The sequence below is a fragment of the Stomoxys calcitrans genome, chromosome 4 (genome assembly GCF_963082655.1).
Source record: "Stomoxys calcitrans chromosome 4, idStoCalc2.1, whole genome shotgun sequence".
Classification (NCBI taxonomy): Eukaryota; Metazoa; Arthropoda; class Insecta; order Diptera; family Muscidae; genus Stomoxys; species Stomoxys calcitrans.
In genome coordinates, this window is record NC_081555.1 from 156,277,916 (window position 1) to 156,299,197 (window position 21,282).

The 21,282-nt window shown below is 41.0% G+C and overlaps 1 protein-coding gene across 1 annotated transcript in view; it reads left to right on the forward strand.

The window, feature by feature from the left end:
- LOC106096041 (uncharacterized) overlaps positions 1 to 20,767 on the forward strand; it is a 60,932-nt gene extending 40,165 nt beyond the window's left edge. Inside the window, exons 2-5 of the mRNA XM_059367325.1 lie at positions 987 to 1,078; positions 7,542 to 7,667; positions 14,665 to 15,057; positions 18,864 to 20,767. Of these exons, the coding sequence (XP_059223308.1) occupies positions 987 to 1,078; positions 7,542 to 7,667; positions 14,665 to 15,057; positions 18,864 to 20,694 (2,442 nt within the window). The 3' untranslated portion in view covers positions 20,695 to 20,767. The remainder of the gene's footprint in view (positions 1 to 986; positions 1,079 to 7,541; positions 7,668 to 14,664; positions 15,058 to 18,863) is intronic.
- The last annotated feature ends 515 nt before the right edge of the window (positions 20,768 to 21,282 follow it).

Sequence of the window (21,282 nt, forward strand, 5' to 3'; positions counted from 1 at the left end):
CTTCTTGAGCCTCTAGAGGGCGCAATTCTCGTCCAATTTGACTGAAATTTTGCACATAGTGTTCTGATATCACTTTCAACAACTGTGCAAAGTATGGTTAAAATCGGTTCATAACCTGATATAGCTGTCATATAAACCGATCGTGGGTCTTGACTTCTTGAGCTTTTAGAAGACGGAATTCTTATCCGATTTGACTGAAATTTTGCACATAGTGTTTTGATATCACTTCCAACATCTGTGCCAGGTATGGTCCAAATCGGTTCATAACCTGATATAGCTGCCATATAAACCGATCTTGGGTCTTGACTTCTTGAGCCTCTAGAGAGCGCAATTCTCATCCGATGTGACTGAAATTTTGCACATAGTGTTTTAATATCACTTCCAACAATTGTGCGAAATATGGTCCAAATCGGTCCATGTTTTGATATAGCTGCCATATAAACCGATCTTGGGTCTTGACTTCTTGAGCCTCTAGAGAGCGCAATTCTCGTCCGATTTGGCACAAATTTTGTACAACGCCTCCTCCCATGGCCATCAACATACATGTGCAATATGGTCAGAATCTATCTATAGCTTGATACAGCTCCCATATAAACTGATCTCCCGATTTTGCTTCTTGAGCCCCGAATCGTACTATAACTTGTTTTTCTAGAAGCCTGCTTCTATGAGAGCTGTAAAAAAGTCACAGACCAATTTTTACATGTTTTATTCGTTTGCAAGATATCCTGCTTTCGGGAGGATAGATGGACAGTTCAAAAAAAGTTCTTACATTAATGGTAGTCTATCGGCCTTATTCGCATAGCTTAGTGTTGATTTGAAAAAAATTTTTCCTTTATATTGGGTTGCCCAAAAAGTAAGTGCGGATTTTTTAAAAGATAGAACTTTCAACTGAACCCATTTAAGGCTTTATGAAATTTTCTGATTTGTTGAAAAACAAATCAGTTTTCACAATTTCTATTAACAAAATATCTTTAATTATATTTCAGGAATTTGTACCCCGCCTCCATGGCATCGGTTTGTGTGTGGTTAATTTAATGGATGACATGCACGAATATGTTCGTGGATTGTTTTTTATGATGTGAGTATTGACATAGACAATTGGATGTTATTAATAATTCGTTAACAGGTAACAAACAACTGGAATTGATTTTCTGTTGTTATTATTTTTGGGAAATCATCATCAGCATAACTCTATAATCATTAATCATAAGGGAAATAACAATTACCAAATTAATAATGGGGTGCACTGTTTACTAGCGTACAGGTGGGCGTATGAGTGCTGTTGGCATTATGGCATTCATTCATTATACGCTCCCTTGGTCAATAGGGAAGTAGGTGTATTGCAAGGCAATCATTTGTTATGTGGATTTCGCAGCTAGTCAATATGTTAGTTTATTTATGGTACCCACATAAAATGTATATCCTATGCCGCTGCTGTGGTACAAGGTACAAAAACTTGGTGCATTTGTTTGTAACGCCGAGAAGTAAGAGATTGACCCATTGATAAGTACACGAATCGAATTAGGATTGCGTTCGGATACAATTTATCTATGTCTGTCTGTCTGTCAACCTGTCTATGTTAATTTGTTTAAAGTATAGTAAACAATTTTCGTCCTATCGTCTTTTTGGCATAGTATGCCTATGGTTTTTGGTATAGAGACAAAGCTTGTTAAAGCTGGAATAAATTTGGTTCAGATTAGGATTTAGCTCTTAAACATATGTTTGCCTGATTTTGTTTCATAAACATGTCGAAGAGCCTAACACTAAGCACTGTCCCAAATTTCGGCGAAATCGGACAATAAATGCCTCTTTTACGGGCCCTAAACCTTAAATCCAGAGATCGGTCTATATGGCAGCTATATTCAAATCTGGACCGATCTGGGCAAAATTGAAGAAGGACGTCGAAGAGCCTAACCAAACTCACTGTCTCAAATTTCAGCGACATCGGACAATAAATGCGTCTTTTATGGCCCCAAAACCTAAAACCTAGATATCGGTCTATATGGCAGCTATATCCAAATCTGGACCGATCTGTGCGATATTGCAGAAGTATGTCAAGGGGCTTAACTTAACTCACTGTTCCAAATTTCGGGGACATGGGGCAATAAATGAGCATTTTATGGGCCCAAAACCATAAATCAAGAAATCGGTCTATATGGCAGCTATATCCAAATCTCAACCGATCTGAACCAAATTGACGAAACATGTCAAAGGGCCTAAGGCAACTCACTGTCCGAAATTTCATCGAAATCGGATAATAAATGTGGCTTTTATGGGCCTTAGACCCTAAATCGGAGGATCGGTCTATATGGCAGCTATATCCAAATCTGGACCGATCTGAGCCAAATTGACAAAGGATGTCAAATGGCTTAACACAACTCACTGTCCCAAATTTCAACAAAATCGGATAATAAATGTGGCTTTTATGGGCCTAAGACCCTAAATCGGCGGATCGGTCTATATGGGGGCTATATCAAGATATAGTCCGATATAGCTCATCTTCGAACTTAACCTGCTTATGGACAAAAAAAGAATCTGTGCAAAATTTCAGCTCAATATCTCTATTTTTAAAGACTGTAGCGTGATTTCAACAGACAGACGGACGGACATGGCTAGATCGTCTTAGATTTTTACGCTGATCAAGAATATATATACTTTATAGGGTTGGAAATGGATATTTCGATGTGTTGCAAACGGAATGACAAAATGAATATATCTCCATCCTTCGGTGGTGGGTATAAAAAAGTATATTTGATTAAAGTTCATTCTAAGTTTTATTAAAAATGCATTTACTTTCCTTTAAAAAATCCGCAATTACTTTTTGGGCAACCCATAGATCCCTTATAAATATATTACCCGATTTTTATACCCATTATTATAGGCTGGGGATATACTAATCTAGTCATTCCGTATGTAACACCTCGCAACATTCGTCTAAGACCCCATAAAGTAGATATATTTTTCATCGTCTTGAAGTTTGAAGTCGATCTAGCCATGTCCGTCCGTCCGTCGGTCTGTTGAAATCACGATAGCGGTCGAATGCGTAAAGCTAGCCGCTAGAAAATTTGCACAGATACTTACTATTGCTGTAGATCGTTGGGGATTGTAAATGGACTATAACGGTTCAGATTTCTATTGGGTTGCCCAAAAAGTAATTGCGGATTTTTCATATAGTCGGCGTTGACAAATTTTTTCACAGCTTGTGACTCTGTAATTGCATTCTTTCTTCTGTCAGTTATCAGCTGTGACTTTTAGCTTGCTTTAGAAAAAAAGTGTAAAAAAAGTATATTTGATTAAAGTTCATTCTAAGTTTTATTAAAAATGCATTTACTTTCTTCTAAAAAATCCGCAAATACTTTTTGGGCAACCCAATATATAGCTACCACATAAACCGATATCAGGATTTGACTTATTGAGTCCCCGGAAACTATCATTTTTTGTCCTTCCAACAACTGTGCCACGTACGCTCAAAATCGGTTAATAACCTGATCTCCCCAATTGATTTCTTGAGCCCTTACAAGCCGCAATTTTTGTTCGATTTGGTTGAAATGTGGCATGTGGTGTCCTGTTATGACCTCAGCACCTTTGTCAAATTGCTTAAGGTGGCCTACAAAACCCAAAGACTATTAAGGAGGGTGTAGAGCACGCATGTGTGCTGAAAAAGGGGAGGACTAATTAAGCCCTGGGAGACCTAATTGAGATTTGTTAGAAATCAAAACAAAGTGCCTCATGCAAATTTTCAGCCAAATCGGATAAACATTGCGCCCTCTAGCGGCGCAATTTGACAAAGGTGCTGAGGCAATTTGTCAAAGGTGCTGAGGCAATTTGACAAAGGTGCTAAGGTCATAACAAAACACCTCATGCTAAATTTCAGACAAATCGGATAAACATTGCGCCCTCTAGCGGCTCAAGAAGTCAAGATCCATGATCGGTTTATATGACAGCTATACCAGATTATGAACCAATTTGAATCATAATTAACACAGTTCTTGAAAATTCTACCAAAACACTACGTGCAAAATTTCAATAAAATCGGATAAGAATTGCGCCCTCTTAAGATGTCAAGATCCGAGATCGGTTTTGATAGGGCCATATCAGGTAATGACCCGATTTTGACCATACTTTGCACAGTTGTTTAAAGTGAAAACAGCACTACTTATGCCAAATTAGATAATAATTGCGCCCTCTAGCGGCTCAAGAATCAAGATCTGAGATCGGTTAATAAGGGAGCTATATCATGAAATGAACCAATTTCGACCACACTAGGCACAGTTGCTTAAAGTCAAAACAAAAAAATTTCAGGCGAAATTTCAGCCAAATGCGAAAATAATTGCGCCCTCTACAGGTTCAAGATGTCAAGATCCGAGATCGGTTAATATAGGGCCATATCTGGTAATGACCCGATTTGGACTATACTTTGCACAGTTATTTAAAGTGAAGAAAACAGCACAACTTATGCCAAATTAGATAATAATTGCGCCCTCTAGCGGCTCCACAAATCAAGATCCCAGATCGGTTTATATGTCAGCTACATCAGGTAATGAACGTATTTGGATCATACTAGACACAGCTGTTAGAAGTCAAAACGAAAAACCTACCTGCAAAATTTGAGCTAAATAATTGTAGCGCCCTCTAGTGGTTAAAAAATCAATATCTGAGATTGGTTTATAAGGGAGCTATATCAGGTTATGAACCGAATTGGACCATATTTGGCACGGTTATTGAAATTCAAAACAAAACACTTGGTGCAATTTGCGACCTCTAGCGGATCAAGAAGTTATAATCTGATATGGGATTATATGGGAGCTATATCAGGTTATGAACCAATTTAAACCATACTCGGCACAGTTTTTAAAGGTCAAACTAAAACATTTCACGCCAAATTTCAGCCAAATCGGATAATTATTGAGTCCCCTAGGCTCACGATGTCAAGATCCACGATCGGATAATATGGGAGATATATCTGGTTAGGAACCGATTTGAAGCATACTCGGCGCAGTTGTTAAAAGTTAGACACTTCATGCAATATTTCAGCCAAATCGAATAAAAATTAGACCCTCTAGCGGTTCAAGATATCCGAAGTCCGAAATCGGTTTATATGGGAGCTATATCAGGTAATGAACCGATTTGGATCAAACTGGACGCAATTGTTGATAGTCAAACCAAAACACTTTATGCAAAATGCCAGCTAAATCGAATAATAGTGGCGCCCTCTAGCGACTCAAGAAATCAAAATCCAAAATCGGTTTATATGGAAGCTAATTCAGGTTATGAACCAATTGGGATCATACCTGACGCAGTTGTTGATGGTCAAAAACAAACAATTCATGCTACATAATCCGATAATAATTGCCCCCTCTAGCTTCTCAAGAAGTCGAGATCCGGTTTATATGGGAGCTATATCAGGTTATGAACCGGACCATACTAGGCACAGTTGCTGAAAAGCAAGTAAAACAAAAATTTCAGCCAAATCGGGAAAGAATTGTGCCCTCTAGAGGCTCAAGACTTCAATATCCCTAATCGGTTTATATGCCAGCTATACCGAAACATGGACCGATATGGCCTATTTACAACCGAACTGCACTAATAAAAAGTATTTACGCAAAATTTCAAGCCCATAGCTTAACTCCTTCGAAAGTAAGCATGCTGACGACAGGCAGACAGACAGACGGACGGACGGACTTACAGAAGGACATGGCTAAATCGGCCATGTGGCGGTATTTGTTAGACGCGAAAGGCGGGCAATGACAAAGAAAATGCTTCCTCGCATGCCCTACACATGCTATCACTTGCCGCACCGATTTTACGTGAGCTCGAGCTCGTAGTCCATTTTGCCATGTCACGATGCCAATAGCTTTACTGACCTTCTTCTTACTTCCTTTCAGTAATAGCTCCTCCCATAGGATTTTCACCGTCGTACCGACCGCTGTTAGCCATTCCACAGGGTTCCATAAGTATTCGTCGTCCACGCCCTTAACACGGACTGCGTCAACCCGAATGTCTTTGGATTAACCAAGTTTATTGACGGCAGTCCTCTGGCCTTCACCGTCAAATCGTCTGTCCTCTCATTCCCTCTCCCTCCGTTATGGGCCGGCAATCAAACAATGAGGATTTTGCCATCCTTAGAGAAGGCGTTAATCTCCTTCTTACACTGCAAGACTGTTCGTGACCTTACCGTCCTGGTTGTTATTGCCCTAATGGCAATTTTACTGTCGGCAAAGAAGTTCACACTCGACGTCCTCGCGTTAGCACCACACCACTTTACGCATTCCGTGATCGCCCGGATCTTCGCCTGCAGGAGGGGTATTTTGGTCAGGCAGTCTAACACAGATCTCAGTCAGTCCCTGGGTTCTCAATGTAGACCCCCTGGCCCATTTTGTCCTCTACTTTTGAACCTTCCGTGGAACATGATCTTCCAGATGGCAATATTAGGATTCCGTCAATCCAAGACTGTGCCAATGGCAGCAGTGCCTCACACTCGACCTCAAAGTTCATCTGAGGTATCTGATCGGATACCTCTTCCCTTCCTTCCAGGTTTCCTATCGTCACCTGATATGAGCTGTCCCCATCCTCAATCCATTCTCCTATCGCCTTAAGTATCAGATAGCAATATTAGGGTTGCGTCAATCCAAGACTGTGCCAATGGCAGCAGTGCCTCACACTCGACCTCAAAGTATATCTTAGGTATCCGATCGGAAATCTTTTCCCTTGCTTCCAGGTTTCCCATCGTCGCCTGGTATGAGCTGCTCCCTTCCTCAATCCATTCTCCCATCGCCTTAAGTCTCATAGCCGCAGTGGCTGCCTCACAGTTAATCTGTATATCAATGGGTCGGATATCTAGAATAGTCTTCAGTGCCCTAGTGGGCGTGGACCTCATCGCTCCGTCTACGCCAAGACTTTATGTTCTCTGAACTACTTTTTCTCCATATCAGTTCACCAAACTACAGAGGCGTAGGTAAGTATTGGTCTACTCACGCTCCTGTAGAGCCAGTGGACTATTCTCGAATTCAGGCCCCATTTCAAGCCTACGGCCCATCTACATAGGACCGTACCCAACATATGTGAGCCTTCTCAGTACTTTCCTGAATCTGACACTTTCAATTTAGTTTCCAGTCCAAGATCACATCAAAGTTTGCTGCTGTTCCTCAGTGGAATGTTCATGGGCAAAATTTGCAATTTTAAGAGATAGTGGGCAAAGAACTTGACTTGGTGTAGGGTATATAAGATTCGGCCCGCCCGGACTTAGCACGTTGTTACCTGTTTGCCTTACCTTACTTGTTTATGGTTAACTATAGATTTGTATTTTGTTGTTTGTTCATGGAAGTTGTTGGCTTGAATGATTATTTTTAATAAGCCTAATGGTCTTGCTTATTTAAGCTTCTTAGTCTCATATTATTCGCCCCCACAATTCGCATCCATTTTGTCTGGGGGTGTTTTTTTCCCATTAATAAAACTATTTTTTATCTCATTACAAATTGTATTTTGTATCGTTTTTCCCAACCTTCTTACCTAAGTTTGTCTCTTCTACCTTTTCTCCTCAGGTATTGTGCACCCACGGTCTTGTTGTCATACCTCTACATCAGAACTTCGCAGGAACTGAGGCCACCAGAGGAACCATTGGCTGTGATGTTGTATGAGCATAGGGCGGACATAAGAATGCGACAACGGTAAGTTTTCCCCGCACGAAATTTAACACGAACAAAAGACCAAACGGAAAATCCAAGTAGCGGCGAAGCAAACAAAACATTGAAAGCCCTACCAAAACAATGGCCACACATTAATAAAGCCAACATAAATAGCAAAAAAAAAAAAAAAACAACAAAGAAAAAAATGGGAAAAAACATGCAGACAATATGACCATAGCTTAAAAATAGCAGAACAAAAATGTCCTCGCCGTACCATAGATCAGCGGTTGTGCCTCCATCCACTTAGGCTACCTGCAATACAAAGGAACTTTTGTATGATGGCATGGCATGACTGGAAAACAAGCCAAAGTCAAAACGGAGATAACTCAAGTGTCATGGTAACAGCTACGAACAATGAAGGAGAAACACAAAAAAATAATAAAAAAATAACAAATTTTAAAAAAGCGTCAACTAATCTTTCGAAGACGCATGGGAAAATCTAACACTGAAATTAAGTGCTGGCAGACTCTATTCTTTTCTGGTTATCAAATGGAAAAGTCTTGTTTTTTTCCTCTTCTTCTTCTTCTTTTGTCTCTTCTTCATTGTGGCAGACTGACACTAAGATAGACAGAATTTTAAATTTATCACTTTGATTGATGTAACATCTCGCAGCTAGCCACAACTACTCCTCACAAGAGCGTCTTTCCTAGTTGAGTTGTCTTCAGGTCGTTATTGACACGTGCTGGCAAAACTTCTTGGGAAGGTACTTCATTGCTTTGTTTCGGCTTTTTTTTTTTTGATGGAGATAACACTGCCAGTGGGCACATTTACATTAAAATGTGGCATGACTTAAGATAGACGCTAATTGAAGGCCCTCAATTAGGGTCTTGGGAAAAGTTTAAAATTAATGACTGGGATTCGATATGATAAGATGTCATTTAAATGACTATAAGGCCGATAAAATATGAAGGAACATGAAACGTTAAATTTTTGAAATGAAAGAACATTAAAAAACAAGTAAAAAGGCATTAAGTTCGGCCGGGCCGAACTTTGGATACCCACCACATCGGGTGTATAAGTAAACCCCCTTACGCTACAAGCTGGTGAAACTTGGGTAACTTAAGCACCCAAATTCGGCACGGACAGTGAGTGGTCTTGGAGGCATTAACATACTCACTGTTGCAAATTTCAGCGAAATCGGGTAATAAATAAAGCTTTTATTGGCTTCAGACCCCTTATCGGCAGATCGGTCTATATGGCAGCTATATCTAAATATATTCCAATCTAAACCATATTTGAGTCAGATGTCGGGAGGCGTAAAATAACCCACAGTTTCAAATTTCAGCGAAATCGGCTAATAAATAAAGCTTTTATGGGCTTCAGACCCTTTATCGGGAGATCGGCCTATATGGCAGCTATATCTAAATATAGTCCGATCTAATCCATATTTATGTCGGATGCCAGGAGGCATAAAAAAACCCTCTGTTTCAAATTTCAGCGAAATCGGTTAATAAGTTAAGCTTTTATGGGCTTAAGACCCTTTATCGGGAGATCGGTCTATATGGCAGCTATATCTAAATATAGTCTGATCAAAACTATATTCAGATCAGATGTCGGAAAGCTTTAAACTACTCATTGTTTTAAATTTCATCAAAATCGGATGAAAAATAAAGTTTTTATGGCCTTCAGACCCCTTATCGGGAGATCGGTCTATATGGCAGCTATATCTTAATAAAGTCCAATCTGAACGATATGTTGGTCACATGTCAAGAGGCTCAAAATAACTCTCTATTGCAAATTTTAGGGAAATCGGATAAAAAATAAGCATTTATGAGCATTAGACCCTTTATCGAAAAATCGGTCTATATAGCAGCTATATTTAAATATAGTCCGATCTAATCCATATTTATGTCGGATGTCGGGAGGCAAAAAATAACCCTCAGTTTAAAATTCCAGCGAAATCGGGTAATAAATTAAGCTGTTATGGCCTTCAGACCCCTTATCGGGAGATCGGTCTATATGGCAGCTATATCTAAATATGGACCGATCTAATCCACATTTAAGTCAGATGTCGAGAGGCTTAAAATAACTCATCCATTCAAATTTCAGCGAAATCGGCTAATATATAAAGCTTTTATGGCCTTCAGACCCTTTATCGGGAGATCGGTCTATATGGCAGCTATATCTAAATAAAGTCCGATCCAAACCATATTTAAGGCAGTTGATGGGAAGCTTTAAGCAACTCACTGTTTCAAATTTCAGCACAATCGGATGATAAATAAAGTTTTTTTTGGCCTTCAGACCATTTATCGGGAGATCGGTCTATATAAAAGCTATATCTAAATATGGACCGATCTAATTCATATTTATGTCAGACGTCGGGAGGCATAAAATAACCCTCTGTTTTAAATTTCAGCACAATCGAATGAAAAATAAAGTTTTTATGGCCTTCAGACCCTTTATCGGGAGATCGGTCTATATGGCAGCTATATCTTAATAAAGTCCAATCTGAACCATATTTGGGTCAGATGTCGGGAGGCCTAAAACTACTCACTGTTTCAAATTTCACCGATCGGATAAAAAATATGGCATTTATGGATCGGATAAAAAATATGGCATTTATGGGCATTAGATTTAGATATAGCTCCCATATATATGTATCGCCCGATTTGCACTTATATGACCGCAGTGGCTACAATTTTCAACCGATCTGAGCAAAATTTGGCATGGATTGTCTTATTGCTGGTTTTAGCATATCTCCAAAAATTCATTAATATCGGTTCAGATTTAGATATAGCTCCCATATATATGTATCGCCCGATATGCACTTAAATGACCGCAGTAGCTAAAATTTTCACCTGAGCTGCACAAAATTTGGCACGGATTGTTTTCTTACTAATTTTAACATATCTGCAAAATTTTATCGAAATCGGTTTAGATTTAGATATAGCTCCCATATATATGTATCGCCCGATTTGCACTTTAATGACCGCAATAGCTACAATTTTCAACCGCTCTGCACAAAATTTGGCACGGATTGTTTTCTTACTAATTTTAACATATCTGCAAAATTTTATAGAAATCGGTTCAGATTTAGATATAGCTCCCATATATATGTATCGCCTGATTTCACTTAAATGGCCGTAGTAGCAACAATTTTCAACCGATCTGCACAAAATTTGACACGGATTGTCTTGTTGCTGGTTTTAGCATATCTGCAAAACTTTATCAAAATCGGTTCAGATTTAGATATAGCTTCCCTATATATATATCGCCCGATTTGCACTTATATGGCCGCAGTAGCTACAATTTTCAACCGCTCTGCACAAAATTTGGCACGGATTGTTTTCTTACTGATTTTAACATATCTGCAAAATTTTGTCAAAATCGGATTTCTTGCCAGATTTCGCTAAAACTTTTACCTGTATATGAGTTGCCGGGACCTGAACAAAATATGGTCGAGATCTGCTTCTATTTAGATATAACTGTGGATATAGTAGTGGAATTATAATAAAATAGGATGATTATTATGATTGGTGGTGGGTAATCAAAGTTCGGCACGACCGAACTTAACATTTTTTCCCTTCTATATATGTCCTATTGGGTTATCGATCTATATCAGAGCTACATCCCATCTATAAACTTAACCCTGAGCCGCCTCCCTAAAACCGTATACACCCATGCATACACCCAAACCCACAATAACTCAAAAATGTTTGTTGCTCGCCCAGTTGCCTGATAAGCACTTTTAGCACTTTTGCCATTTGCATTAGAAATTCTTCAAAATTTATGCAAAATACATTAACTAATGGTGAACAGAACACCTGTTAACACTCTCAAAAGTTGAACAGGGCCATTAGAGCCGGAGGTGAACAAGGACTCAATTTTCAGGTTCATTGAAATATGACTTGGTAACAAATAAACCAACATTTTAGAGGAGATCTGCTTTTCAGCATCAAGTCGTTTTTCCAACGAATTTAAAACTTTGAGCAGCAAGTCAAGCATTTCTAGGCATCTTTTTGTTCCCAAATAAAATGCCTCTTCTCTGCTCGTCTCTACGGCCAACAATAGCAACATCTGTTTCTGAAGTGACTGTGAGGAACTTTGGTGGAGAAGGTTCTTGGTAATGCGGCTTTTGGTTCGTGTAAAGTGGAGCCTTAATGACCTTCGACTGCGTCAGCATTATTGCGGCATTGTTTGCTGACTGTCGTCTATGTGGTTTCAACAGTTATTGACAATTTAATTCAATTGCTAAAGGATGGCCATTGACTAGAGAAGACACACACACACACACACACACACATAGCCAAAAGGATGTTGGCAACACACACACACACCAATATCAACACCTATAACAGGAGATTTAATTATACTCTCTTTTATTTAATTATTCTATAATGACTTGGCATTTCGGATTTAAACCGCTTTAACATCACTATTTTGTAGGTAGTTATGGCTTACCAGTTATGGCCAAAAGCTACAGGAGACCATAATGAGATGGCCACCAGACAGGTATTGTAGATGAGCAAGTCGTTGTAAAGAAAAATCTTACTTTGGATCCTTAAGCCAAAGAAAGAACATTTAAAGGATGATAATGACATGGCAATTGGTGTTCATTATAAGGAAAGGCAAACAGAAGATTTGGATTAGTTGCAGGTTTGACATTTCTTTTATGAAGCCCAGAGGCACAGTGCTTTTCAAATGTAAATTTTTACACTAAAGAAGAAAAAATGTGCCATGTTCGGGCCGTTATTTGGGAATCTACCTTCATGGATTGTGCTACAAATTTCTACATACAAAATTTCCACCACATCATGCTTAAATGTAAATGTAAAATTGTAAAAAGGCGTCAAGTTCGGCGGGTCCGAACTTTGGATACCCACCACCTCGAATATATATGTGAACCACCTTTCGTAAAAATCTGGTGAAAAATTCATATTTTATGCACCATAGCAGCTATAGCGAAATATGTTCCAATTCGGACCAAATACTAATAAGCACAAGCCATTGTTCAATTGTGTATAACAAAATATTGGTCTAGCTATTAAAGCTATATCTAAAAATAAACCGATCTGAACCATATACGACACGGATGTCGAAATGCCTAACATAAGTCACTGTGTCAAATTTCAGTAAAATCGGATTAGAAATGAGCCTTTTATGGGGCCAAGACTTTAAATTGAGATATCGGTCTATATGGCAGCTATATCTAAATCTGGACCGATTTGGGCCAAGTTGCAGAAAAACGTCGAACAGCCTAACAAAACTCACTGTGTGAGACTTCGCGCTTTCTGCGGTCCCAAAACCTTAAATCGAGAAGTCGGTCTATATGGCAGCTATATTCAAATCTGGACCTATCTTGACCAAATTAAAAAATTATGTCGAAGGGCCCAACACAACTCACTGTACAAAATTTCGGCGCCATCGGACAATAAATGCGCCTTTTATGGGCCGATAACCTTAAATCGAGATATCGGTCTATATGGCAGTTATATCCAAATCAGGGCCGATCTGAGTCAAATTGAAGAAGGATGTCGAGATGGATGTCGGATGGACAGACTGACGGACAGACGGACGGACAGACGAACGGACATATGGACGGACAGACGGACGGACGGACGGACAGACTGACGGACAGACGGACGGACAGACGAACGGACATATGGACGGACAGACGGACGGACTGACGGACGGACAGACGGACGGACGGACAGACGGACGGACAAACGGACGGACAGACGGACGGACAGACGGACGGACGGACGGACAGACGGACGGACAGCCGAACGGACGGACGGACAGATGAACAGACGGACGGATGGACAGACGGACGGACAGACAGACGAACGTACGGACGGACAGACAAACAGACAGACGGACAGATGGACAGACGGGCAGACGGACAGACAGAGGGACGGACATGGCAGTATTTTGGTATCACCAACAACTGTTCTAAGTATGGTTCAAATCGGTTCGTAACCTGATATAGTTGCCATGTAATCCGATCACGGGTCTGACTTCTTGAGCATCTAGAGGGCACAATTCTTATCCGATTTTCCTGAGATTTTGCACGTGAAGTTTTGGTATCACTTCCAACAACTGTGTTAAGTATGGTTAAAATTTGTTTATAACCTGATATAGCTGCCACATAAACCGATCTTGGATCTTGACTTTTTGAGCCAGTAGAGCGCGCAATTTTCATCCGATTTGGCTGAAATTTTGCATGAGGTGTTTTGTTCCAACAACTCTGCTTAGAATGGCGCAAATCGGTACATAACCTGATACAGCTGGGGATCTGGGATCTTGATTTCTTCAGCCTCTAGAGGGCGCAGTTAATATCCAAGTTGGCTGACATTTTGTACAACGTCTTCTCCCATGACCTTCAACGTACGTGTCACATATGGTCTTTATCGATTTATAGCCAGATACAGCTCCCATATAAACCGATCTCTCGAATATGCTTCTTGGGCCCCTACAAGGCGCAATTCTTATCCAAATGGTCGGAAATATTAGCCAATGCCTTATACTATGGTCTTCAACATTCAATTCAGATATGGTCCGAATCGGACTATAACATGATATAAATCCAATGCCATAACAATTCTTATCCATCAATCTTTGTTTGCCTTAAAAGAGATACCCCGCAAAGAACCTGACAAATGCGATCTATGGTGGAGGCTATATAAGATTCGGCCCGGCCGAACTTAGCACACTCTTACTTGTTGTATTTAAAAGAAAATTTCATGAAAATATTGTGTAAGAGAACATCTAATGAGCATTTTGTCTTTAGCAAAATTTTTATAGAGATTTTTCCCCAAGAGAAAATTGAATGCACATTTTAGTCGTTTGAGAAAATTTTATTAAAAATTTTGCCCTTAAACAAAACTTGATGGAATTTTTTTTTAGGGACCATTTTATCTTTGAATCACATTGAGTTTTTCTCTCCACACCACTGTACACCATTTTGCAACATAAAAAATTTGTTAATTCATCACATAATGAAACTAATATTCTTCCTCTTACATCATCTCTTTTGCAGCAATTCCTCGGCCTCCTCGGTGGAACGTTCCTATAGCGGAGCAACAACTGCCACCATAGGTGGTGGGGCAAATGGTTTGAATGGCAACAGCCATCACAGCACTGTCTTTACCGGTCCCTATTCCACCGGCACCGCCACTCGTTCCTATGACCTCTACAGTGCCGAGTGGGATGTCAATCGAGAAAAACGTAATCAGCGGAATTTCGGTAGCATGGCCGCCACTCAGGTGGTGTGTCTGTGTCCATTGATGATTTTGCGTTTTGCCCGCCTCTCCATGGAGGAGACATACGAAAATCAAAAACACTTTGACTTTACCTACCTGATGTTTGTGTGGATTGCCTTCCTGCCTACGGTCATCTTTCCCTGCATCTATGCCACCCAGATATTGCCCAGGTGAGTTGGCCAGACAATGAGACAGAGAGAAACAATGAAGTATTCCACTGCAGCTACAAATGAAGGGCCATAATTATTTGCTATTCTTGTTGACTTGTCATGGACCTTGTTGGCTTTGTCCGAGGCCCAGATTAAATATTAACAACAGCAAAGTAGTATCTACTCGCACTGTCATGTTGCAGGGGGCGGGGGAGAAAAGTTTTCAATAAATAATAAAGTTCATTATTTGCATAAACTTTGTAGTGAAGTTCTTCCATACTTTGTTTGTAGCATTGATTTGCGAAAAGTGCTGTTAATGGCAGCAGGCTCTCAACAGGTCTTTTTTTTCTTCTATTAATTAATGCCAGTAATTAATGATGGCTTTGAGTACAAAAACTTTTGAATGAAGATAAGAAACAGAATTTTATTTACTTGCAGAGTGATTTAAGCTAGAAAGTGATTTCTCATCAAAAAATCATAGGAGGGGGGAGGCAGCTTCGTCATGCCATTTCCAATACCCCCAAATATTAGTCAAGGATTTTATAAAGTATGCATCTCCTTAATCGTCCTAACATTTAAAGTCGACCTAGCTCTGCCCGCTGTCGAAAGCACGCCCTTGAATGGGTCAATGATCCGAACCATACTCGGCGAGGATGGAGAGGGAGGGTCTTAACACCACTGACTATGCCAAATCATTCAATAAATATCCGTGGAACCAAGGCCTTAAATCGGTAGATCGGTCTTAATGGCTGCTATATCCAAGTATATCCCGATCTGGACTAAACCTTCAAAAGTCTTAAAAAATCGCTATGCGCTAAATTTCCGCAAAATCAATTAATAAATGTGCGCTTCATGGGGCCAGAACCTTAAATCGGCAGATGGGTTTGTGTGAGGGCTCTGTCAAAATATGGTCCAATGTGAAGCGACTTGAAAGGGTAAAACAAATCGAGAGGTATAACAAATCTCTCTGTGGTAAATTTAAGCGAAATCAGGAAATAAATGTGACCAAAGACCAGGGCTGGGGAGTCGAGACCTCGACTGACCTCGACTCCAACCCCGGGTCGGAGTCTAAGCCGGAGTCGGAGACCGGTTCTGATTCGGGGCTAACGTGCTTAACTCCGAACCAAACTCCAACTCCGGCTCAATAGTCCGACTACGTTTTCAACTCCGACCTCAAAAACTCGACCACGCAGCCCTACCAAAGACCATACATCGGGAGAGCGATCTATATGCAGTCAGATCATATGTAGCAGGCATATCCACATATGGTCCAATGTAAACCAAACTCAGCAGCGATGTTAAGAGGCATTACAAAATTCTCTGTGGTAAATTTGACCGAAATCTGCCTGTGAAAAGCCAAATCAATATACCCCCGTCCTTCGGCATTGGGTTTATAGAGGTAGGGGGAACCAGTCGAAGCGGATAGAAAGTCTCACCATTAAGAGCATGGTCCAGTTGACCATTTAAGGTCTCAACAGATTTGTTGAGGAATTAGTTCGTGTAGTGAGCCCAGGAGCTGGAAAAGAGGTGCTCATCCATTAGCCTGCGTCTTCCTTGGGGCTGTGATACATATATCGAAATTTCCTCACCCTGCGTCCAGAGCGTGCAGGACCTGGCATTGCAATGACCTATCAGGTAATCCCAACAGAGGTCCGAATCAACTTTTCTCAACTCTGGGATAAATGATTGTTGCTGTTTCGCAAAATATATTGGCCGCAGGGTCTTCGCCAACCTGCAACCCAACGCACCAGCCCACATCTCATTCGAATGGACATCGTTGGAAACGGCACCTTACCATGTAGAACGGATGGAGGAGGGTTCACTGATTCCGCAACATGATCTGCGCTTATTAACGATTAAAGCCTCAGCAGAATCTGACAACCCTTTTATACCCTCCACTTATTTCGTCAATCCCTTTGTAGCACATCGAAATATTGATCCGAGACCCAATATGATATATATTTTTTTGATCGTCTTGCCATTCTTAGTGGATTTTGCGTAAAAACTTCTTTTAAGTGAAGGTCGCCCTCCAGAAGTCAAAACCCAAGATCGGTTTATATGGCAGCTACAATATATCAGGTTATGGACCGATTTAAGCCATACTAAGCAAAGCTTTTATGAGATAAGAATTGCGTCCTCTAGAGCCTCAAGAAGTCAAGACTCAAGATCGGTTTAAATGGCAGCTATATCAAAACATAGACCGATTTGAACCATACTTAGCGCAGTTGTTGGAAGTGATACCAAAACACCACGGGCAAAATCTCTATCAAATCGGAAGAGAATTGCGCGCTCTAGAGGCTCAAGAAGTCTAGACCCAAGATCGGTTTATATGGCTGCTATATCACAACATAGACCGATTTGGTCCATTTACAATCCCAACCGACCTACACTAATAAAAAGTATTCGCGCAAAATTTCATGCGGCTGACTTTACTCCTTCGAAAGTTAGCTTGCTTTCGATATCTAGCCATGTCCGATCAAGAATATGTATACTTTATGGGGTCTCAGACGCATATTTCGAGGTGTTACAAACAGAATAACGAAATTAGTATACCCCCAGTATAACCCAAACTTAAATCTAACCTAACCTAACCTAACTTAAACCTAATCTGAACCTAAACCGATACCTACACCTAAACTTAAACCTAAACCTAACCCTAAACCTAAACCTAAACCTAAACCTAAACCTAAACCTCAACCTCAACCTCAACCTCAACCTCAACCTTAACCTTAACCTCAACCTTAACCTTAACCTTAACCTTAACCTTAACCTCAACCTTAACCTTAACCTTAACCTTAACCTTAACCTTAACCTTAACCTTAACCTTAACCTTAACCTTAACCTTAACCTTAACCTTAACCTTAACCTTAACCTTAACCTTAACCTTAACCTTAACCTTAACCTTAACCTTAACCTTAACCTTAACCTTAACCTTAACCTTAACCTTAACCTTAACCTTAACCTTAACATTAACCTTAACCTTAACCTTAACCTTAACCTTAACCTTAACCTTAACCTTAACCTTAACCTTAACCTTAACCTTAACCTTAACCTTAACCTTAACCTTAACCTTAACCTTAACCTTAACCTTAACCTTAACCTTAACCTTAACCTTAACCTTAACCTTAACCTTAACCTTAACCTTAACCTTAACCTTAACCTTAACCTTAACCTTAACCTTAACCTTAACCTTAACCTTAACCTTAACCTTAACCTTAACCTTAACCTTAACCTTAACCTTAACCTTAACCTTAACCTTAACCTTAACCTTAACCTTAACCTTAACCTTAACCTGAACCTAAGCCTAAACCTAAGGAGGGAAAAACCACCGCTGAAAATTCTTTTTTCTGATTTTCCTTTTTGGCGGACATGCTAAACTCTGCGCTACGGTTGGCATAGGTAGATACCTATGAAAGACTATTTGGGCAAAATTTAAAGCTGATAGGAATAATGTAAAAACTTTTAAGGTTCAATACAAACAGAATGACGATCATGCCATAACCTTAATATCCCCCTATGGTTAAATGTCTTAAAACAGTAATAAAAGCAGGGTAGGAGGAAATGGAAAGGACACCAGGAATTTTTGATTTATTCCCTAACATAATATTCACAGCACTCATAATTTATTTAGTTCACATTCAAGCATAACATGGCTTTTAACTTGACTCTTACTCAAATACAATTTTTCTTTGGTTTCTTTTCATGTTTTTATGCTGCTACTGCGACAACAATGATGATGATGATGTGGATGATGTTGCTGCCTTCACTTCACAATTGCCTTGGTTAACTGCTGCACCCGCCCATGACAAAATCTGCCGCCATCTCAGGGATGAACAAGAACGTTTACGTGGCTACTTCCGTCTATCATCGAAACGCTTGCCCAACAAGTCCAATATAAAAAGATCAAATGGTTGTCTGGAGCATGGCTGCTCGGGTGGCAATGGAGGACGCGGCCGTGGCAGCGGTGCAACTGGAGGCCGTTGTAGCGATGGCAATACACCCAGCTCGCGAGAGAATTCCATTGAAAAGGATGAGAATACCAACACCACCCAGGCAACCACATCCATCATACTGAATGGTGATGGTTATATGAGTGGTTTGTGTGGTACAGCAAGTCCAGCTGGGGCCATCATTGGCCCTGGTGGAGTTGGTGATGGCAGGGAAGGAATGACGGCCATGGAAAAGCATGACAGCACTAAGAGTGCGGCCTCAGCCAAATATCAACAACCAACGCTGGGCAAAGAGCCGAATATGCGCACGGCCCCACCACGCCAATATGGCAAAGAGGGAAAATCCCTGGCCAAGCGTAACGAGGGCACATTAGCTAATGGCACTTCGCTTCACGAGGGCAAGAAGTACAAACGCTCAAAGGATGCTGCCGCTGCCGCCGCGGTGGGTAATACAGATGTGCGCATAAATATCATATCGGATGGCAAAACAAAATCCTCCTCCCTGGCTTCTTCTACGGCTAGTAGGCGTGGAGTGGCTGGTGCTGCCACTAATGCTCCTCCGCCTGGCTTAGTGGGTCAACGCAAATTAACTCTGGAATCCTTGGACAATCGTTCGTGCTCAAACCTTACCGCTTCGACATATTGCAATGGCAACAGCAGTCTGGGCGATGATGGCGATGTCAGTAATTTCGGCGATGGCGAGGACTCCTCCATTGTCAGTGGCATGATTGTTCAAGGCTGTTCGAATGGCAGCAGCAATGGCCTGCCACCCTACTATGAGAAGAAACCCAGCGGCATGAGCCTCTACTCGTCCACAACGCGCACACGGGACATGTCCTTTGACGATTGCAGCTCAACCTTCTCACGCATGGACTCCTCCAGTACTTTGGCACGTGAAATGGAAATCATTGACATACTGGAGCGCGAACGTTCCAACATTGATATGCAGGAATTGTTGCAGAGGGAGAGCAACAATGAGGCACATAAACGTCGTGACGGTGTTGTGGGGGAGAGGCGACGCCTGCCGGACATCGATAAGATATGCCTGAGATCGCCCAAGGGGAAACGTGATTCGTATTCCTATGAGAAATCCAACAACACTTCCATCACCTCACTGTCGGCCAAGGTGCCCACCGCCACGGACCCCCTAAGGTCCAGCGAGGGCTACAGCATGTCCTCGGGCCTCAACGAGGAGGACGAGGAGGCCTCGGCCCACATACTACCCTATGATGAGGAGAACATACGCTCCACCAAATCCTCCCAAAGATGCAGCATGGACGAGGAGGTGCCCTCGGACTTTTTCGATAGCTACACTCCGGGCGATACCACCGCTATTTTGCCCTCCTCAGCGCCCGCTGTCAGCGGAGCGGTACAATATCAGTATTCGCGTCGTTTAAGCCGCAAATCCTCCTCACATCACAATCCGGGAGCGGCAAGTTCTCATCGCATGTCCAAACGTGATAGCTTCAATTCCTTGCACAGCAATGACCTAATTGCCGGCGCCTTTGGGGAGCTGGATCCCACACAACCGTTGACCAAAATGTCTGTGATTGAAAATCGTATGGTGCGCAGGAGTGGCAGTGGGCGAACTTCGTCGTTCTCCTCATCGGCGAGAAGTTCCATGAAATCACGTGACTACAGTCACGGCTCAACACATTCCACACATCCAGAGTTGGATTTTAGGGAAAATTTCTTGGCCGATTTGTAAAGAGAGTGAGAGAGAGAGAGAGAAAGAGAGGATGCAGTAAGAGACAACCAACAGGGGAACATTAGATGCTAGTCTAGCCTAGGGCGTAAGAGAGAGAGAGAGAGAGAGAGACAGAGTGAGTTAGCAGCGGCTGTTAGGAGATATCCATGTCTCCCTGTTTTTAGCTTGGGCTTGCAAAATTCTATGCCCCCGAGTATAGAGTGAGATTGCCAGAGGTTAGAGTGAGATTGTCATAGATTGTGTGTAGATTTCGTTATGAGAGTAGAATGAAATGGTGCTTTAGCTTGAAAACATTTTTTAAGGTCCCTCAACTTGTTACTTGCTCCACCCTTCCCTCCATATAAAAAGAAGTCTTCGAGTATGTATGAAGTTTTGTAATAGGATTAGTGAAAATAGTATAGTAAGCAGGGAAACAAAAAACCACTTTGTCTACTTGAATTTTTCCAAAAATCTTATGATCCGATAATTTCTGAGACTTTTACTGGGTAAGGTATTAAAGAAGAGTGTTACAGATATGAGAGACACAAAATCTTTTTCAGAATGTCCAAAGACGACTATTTCTAGACGATATAAAATCTATTGGTTATA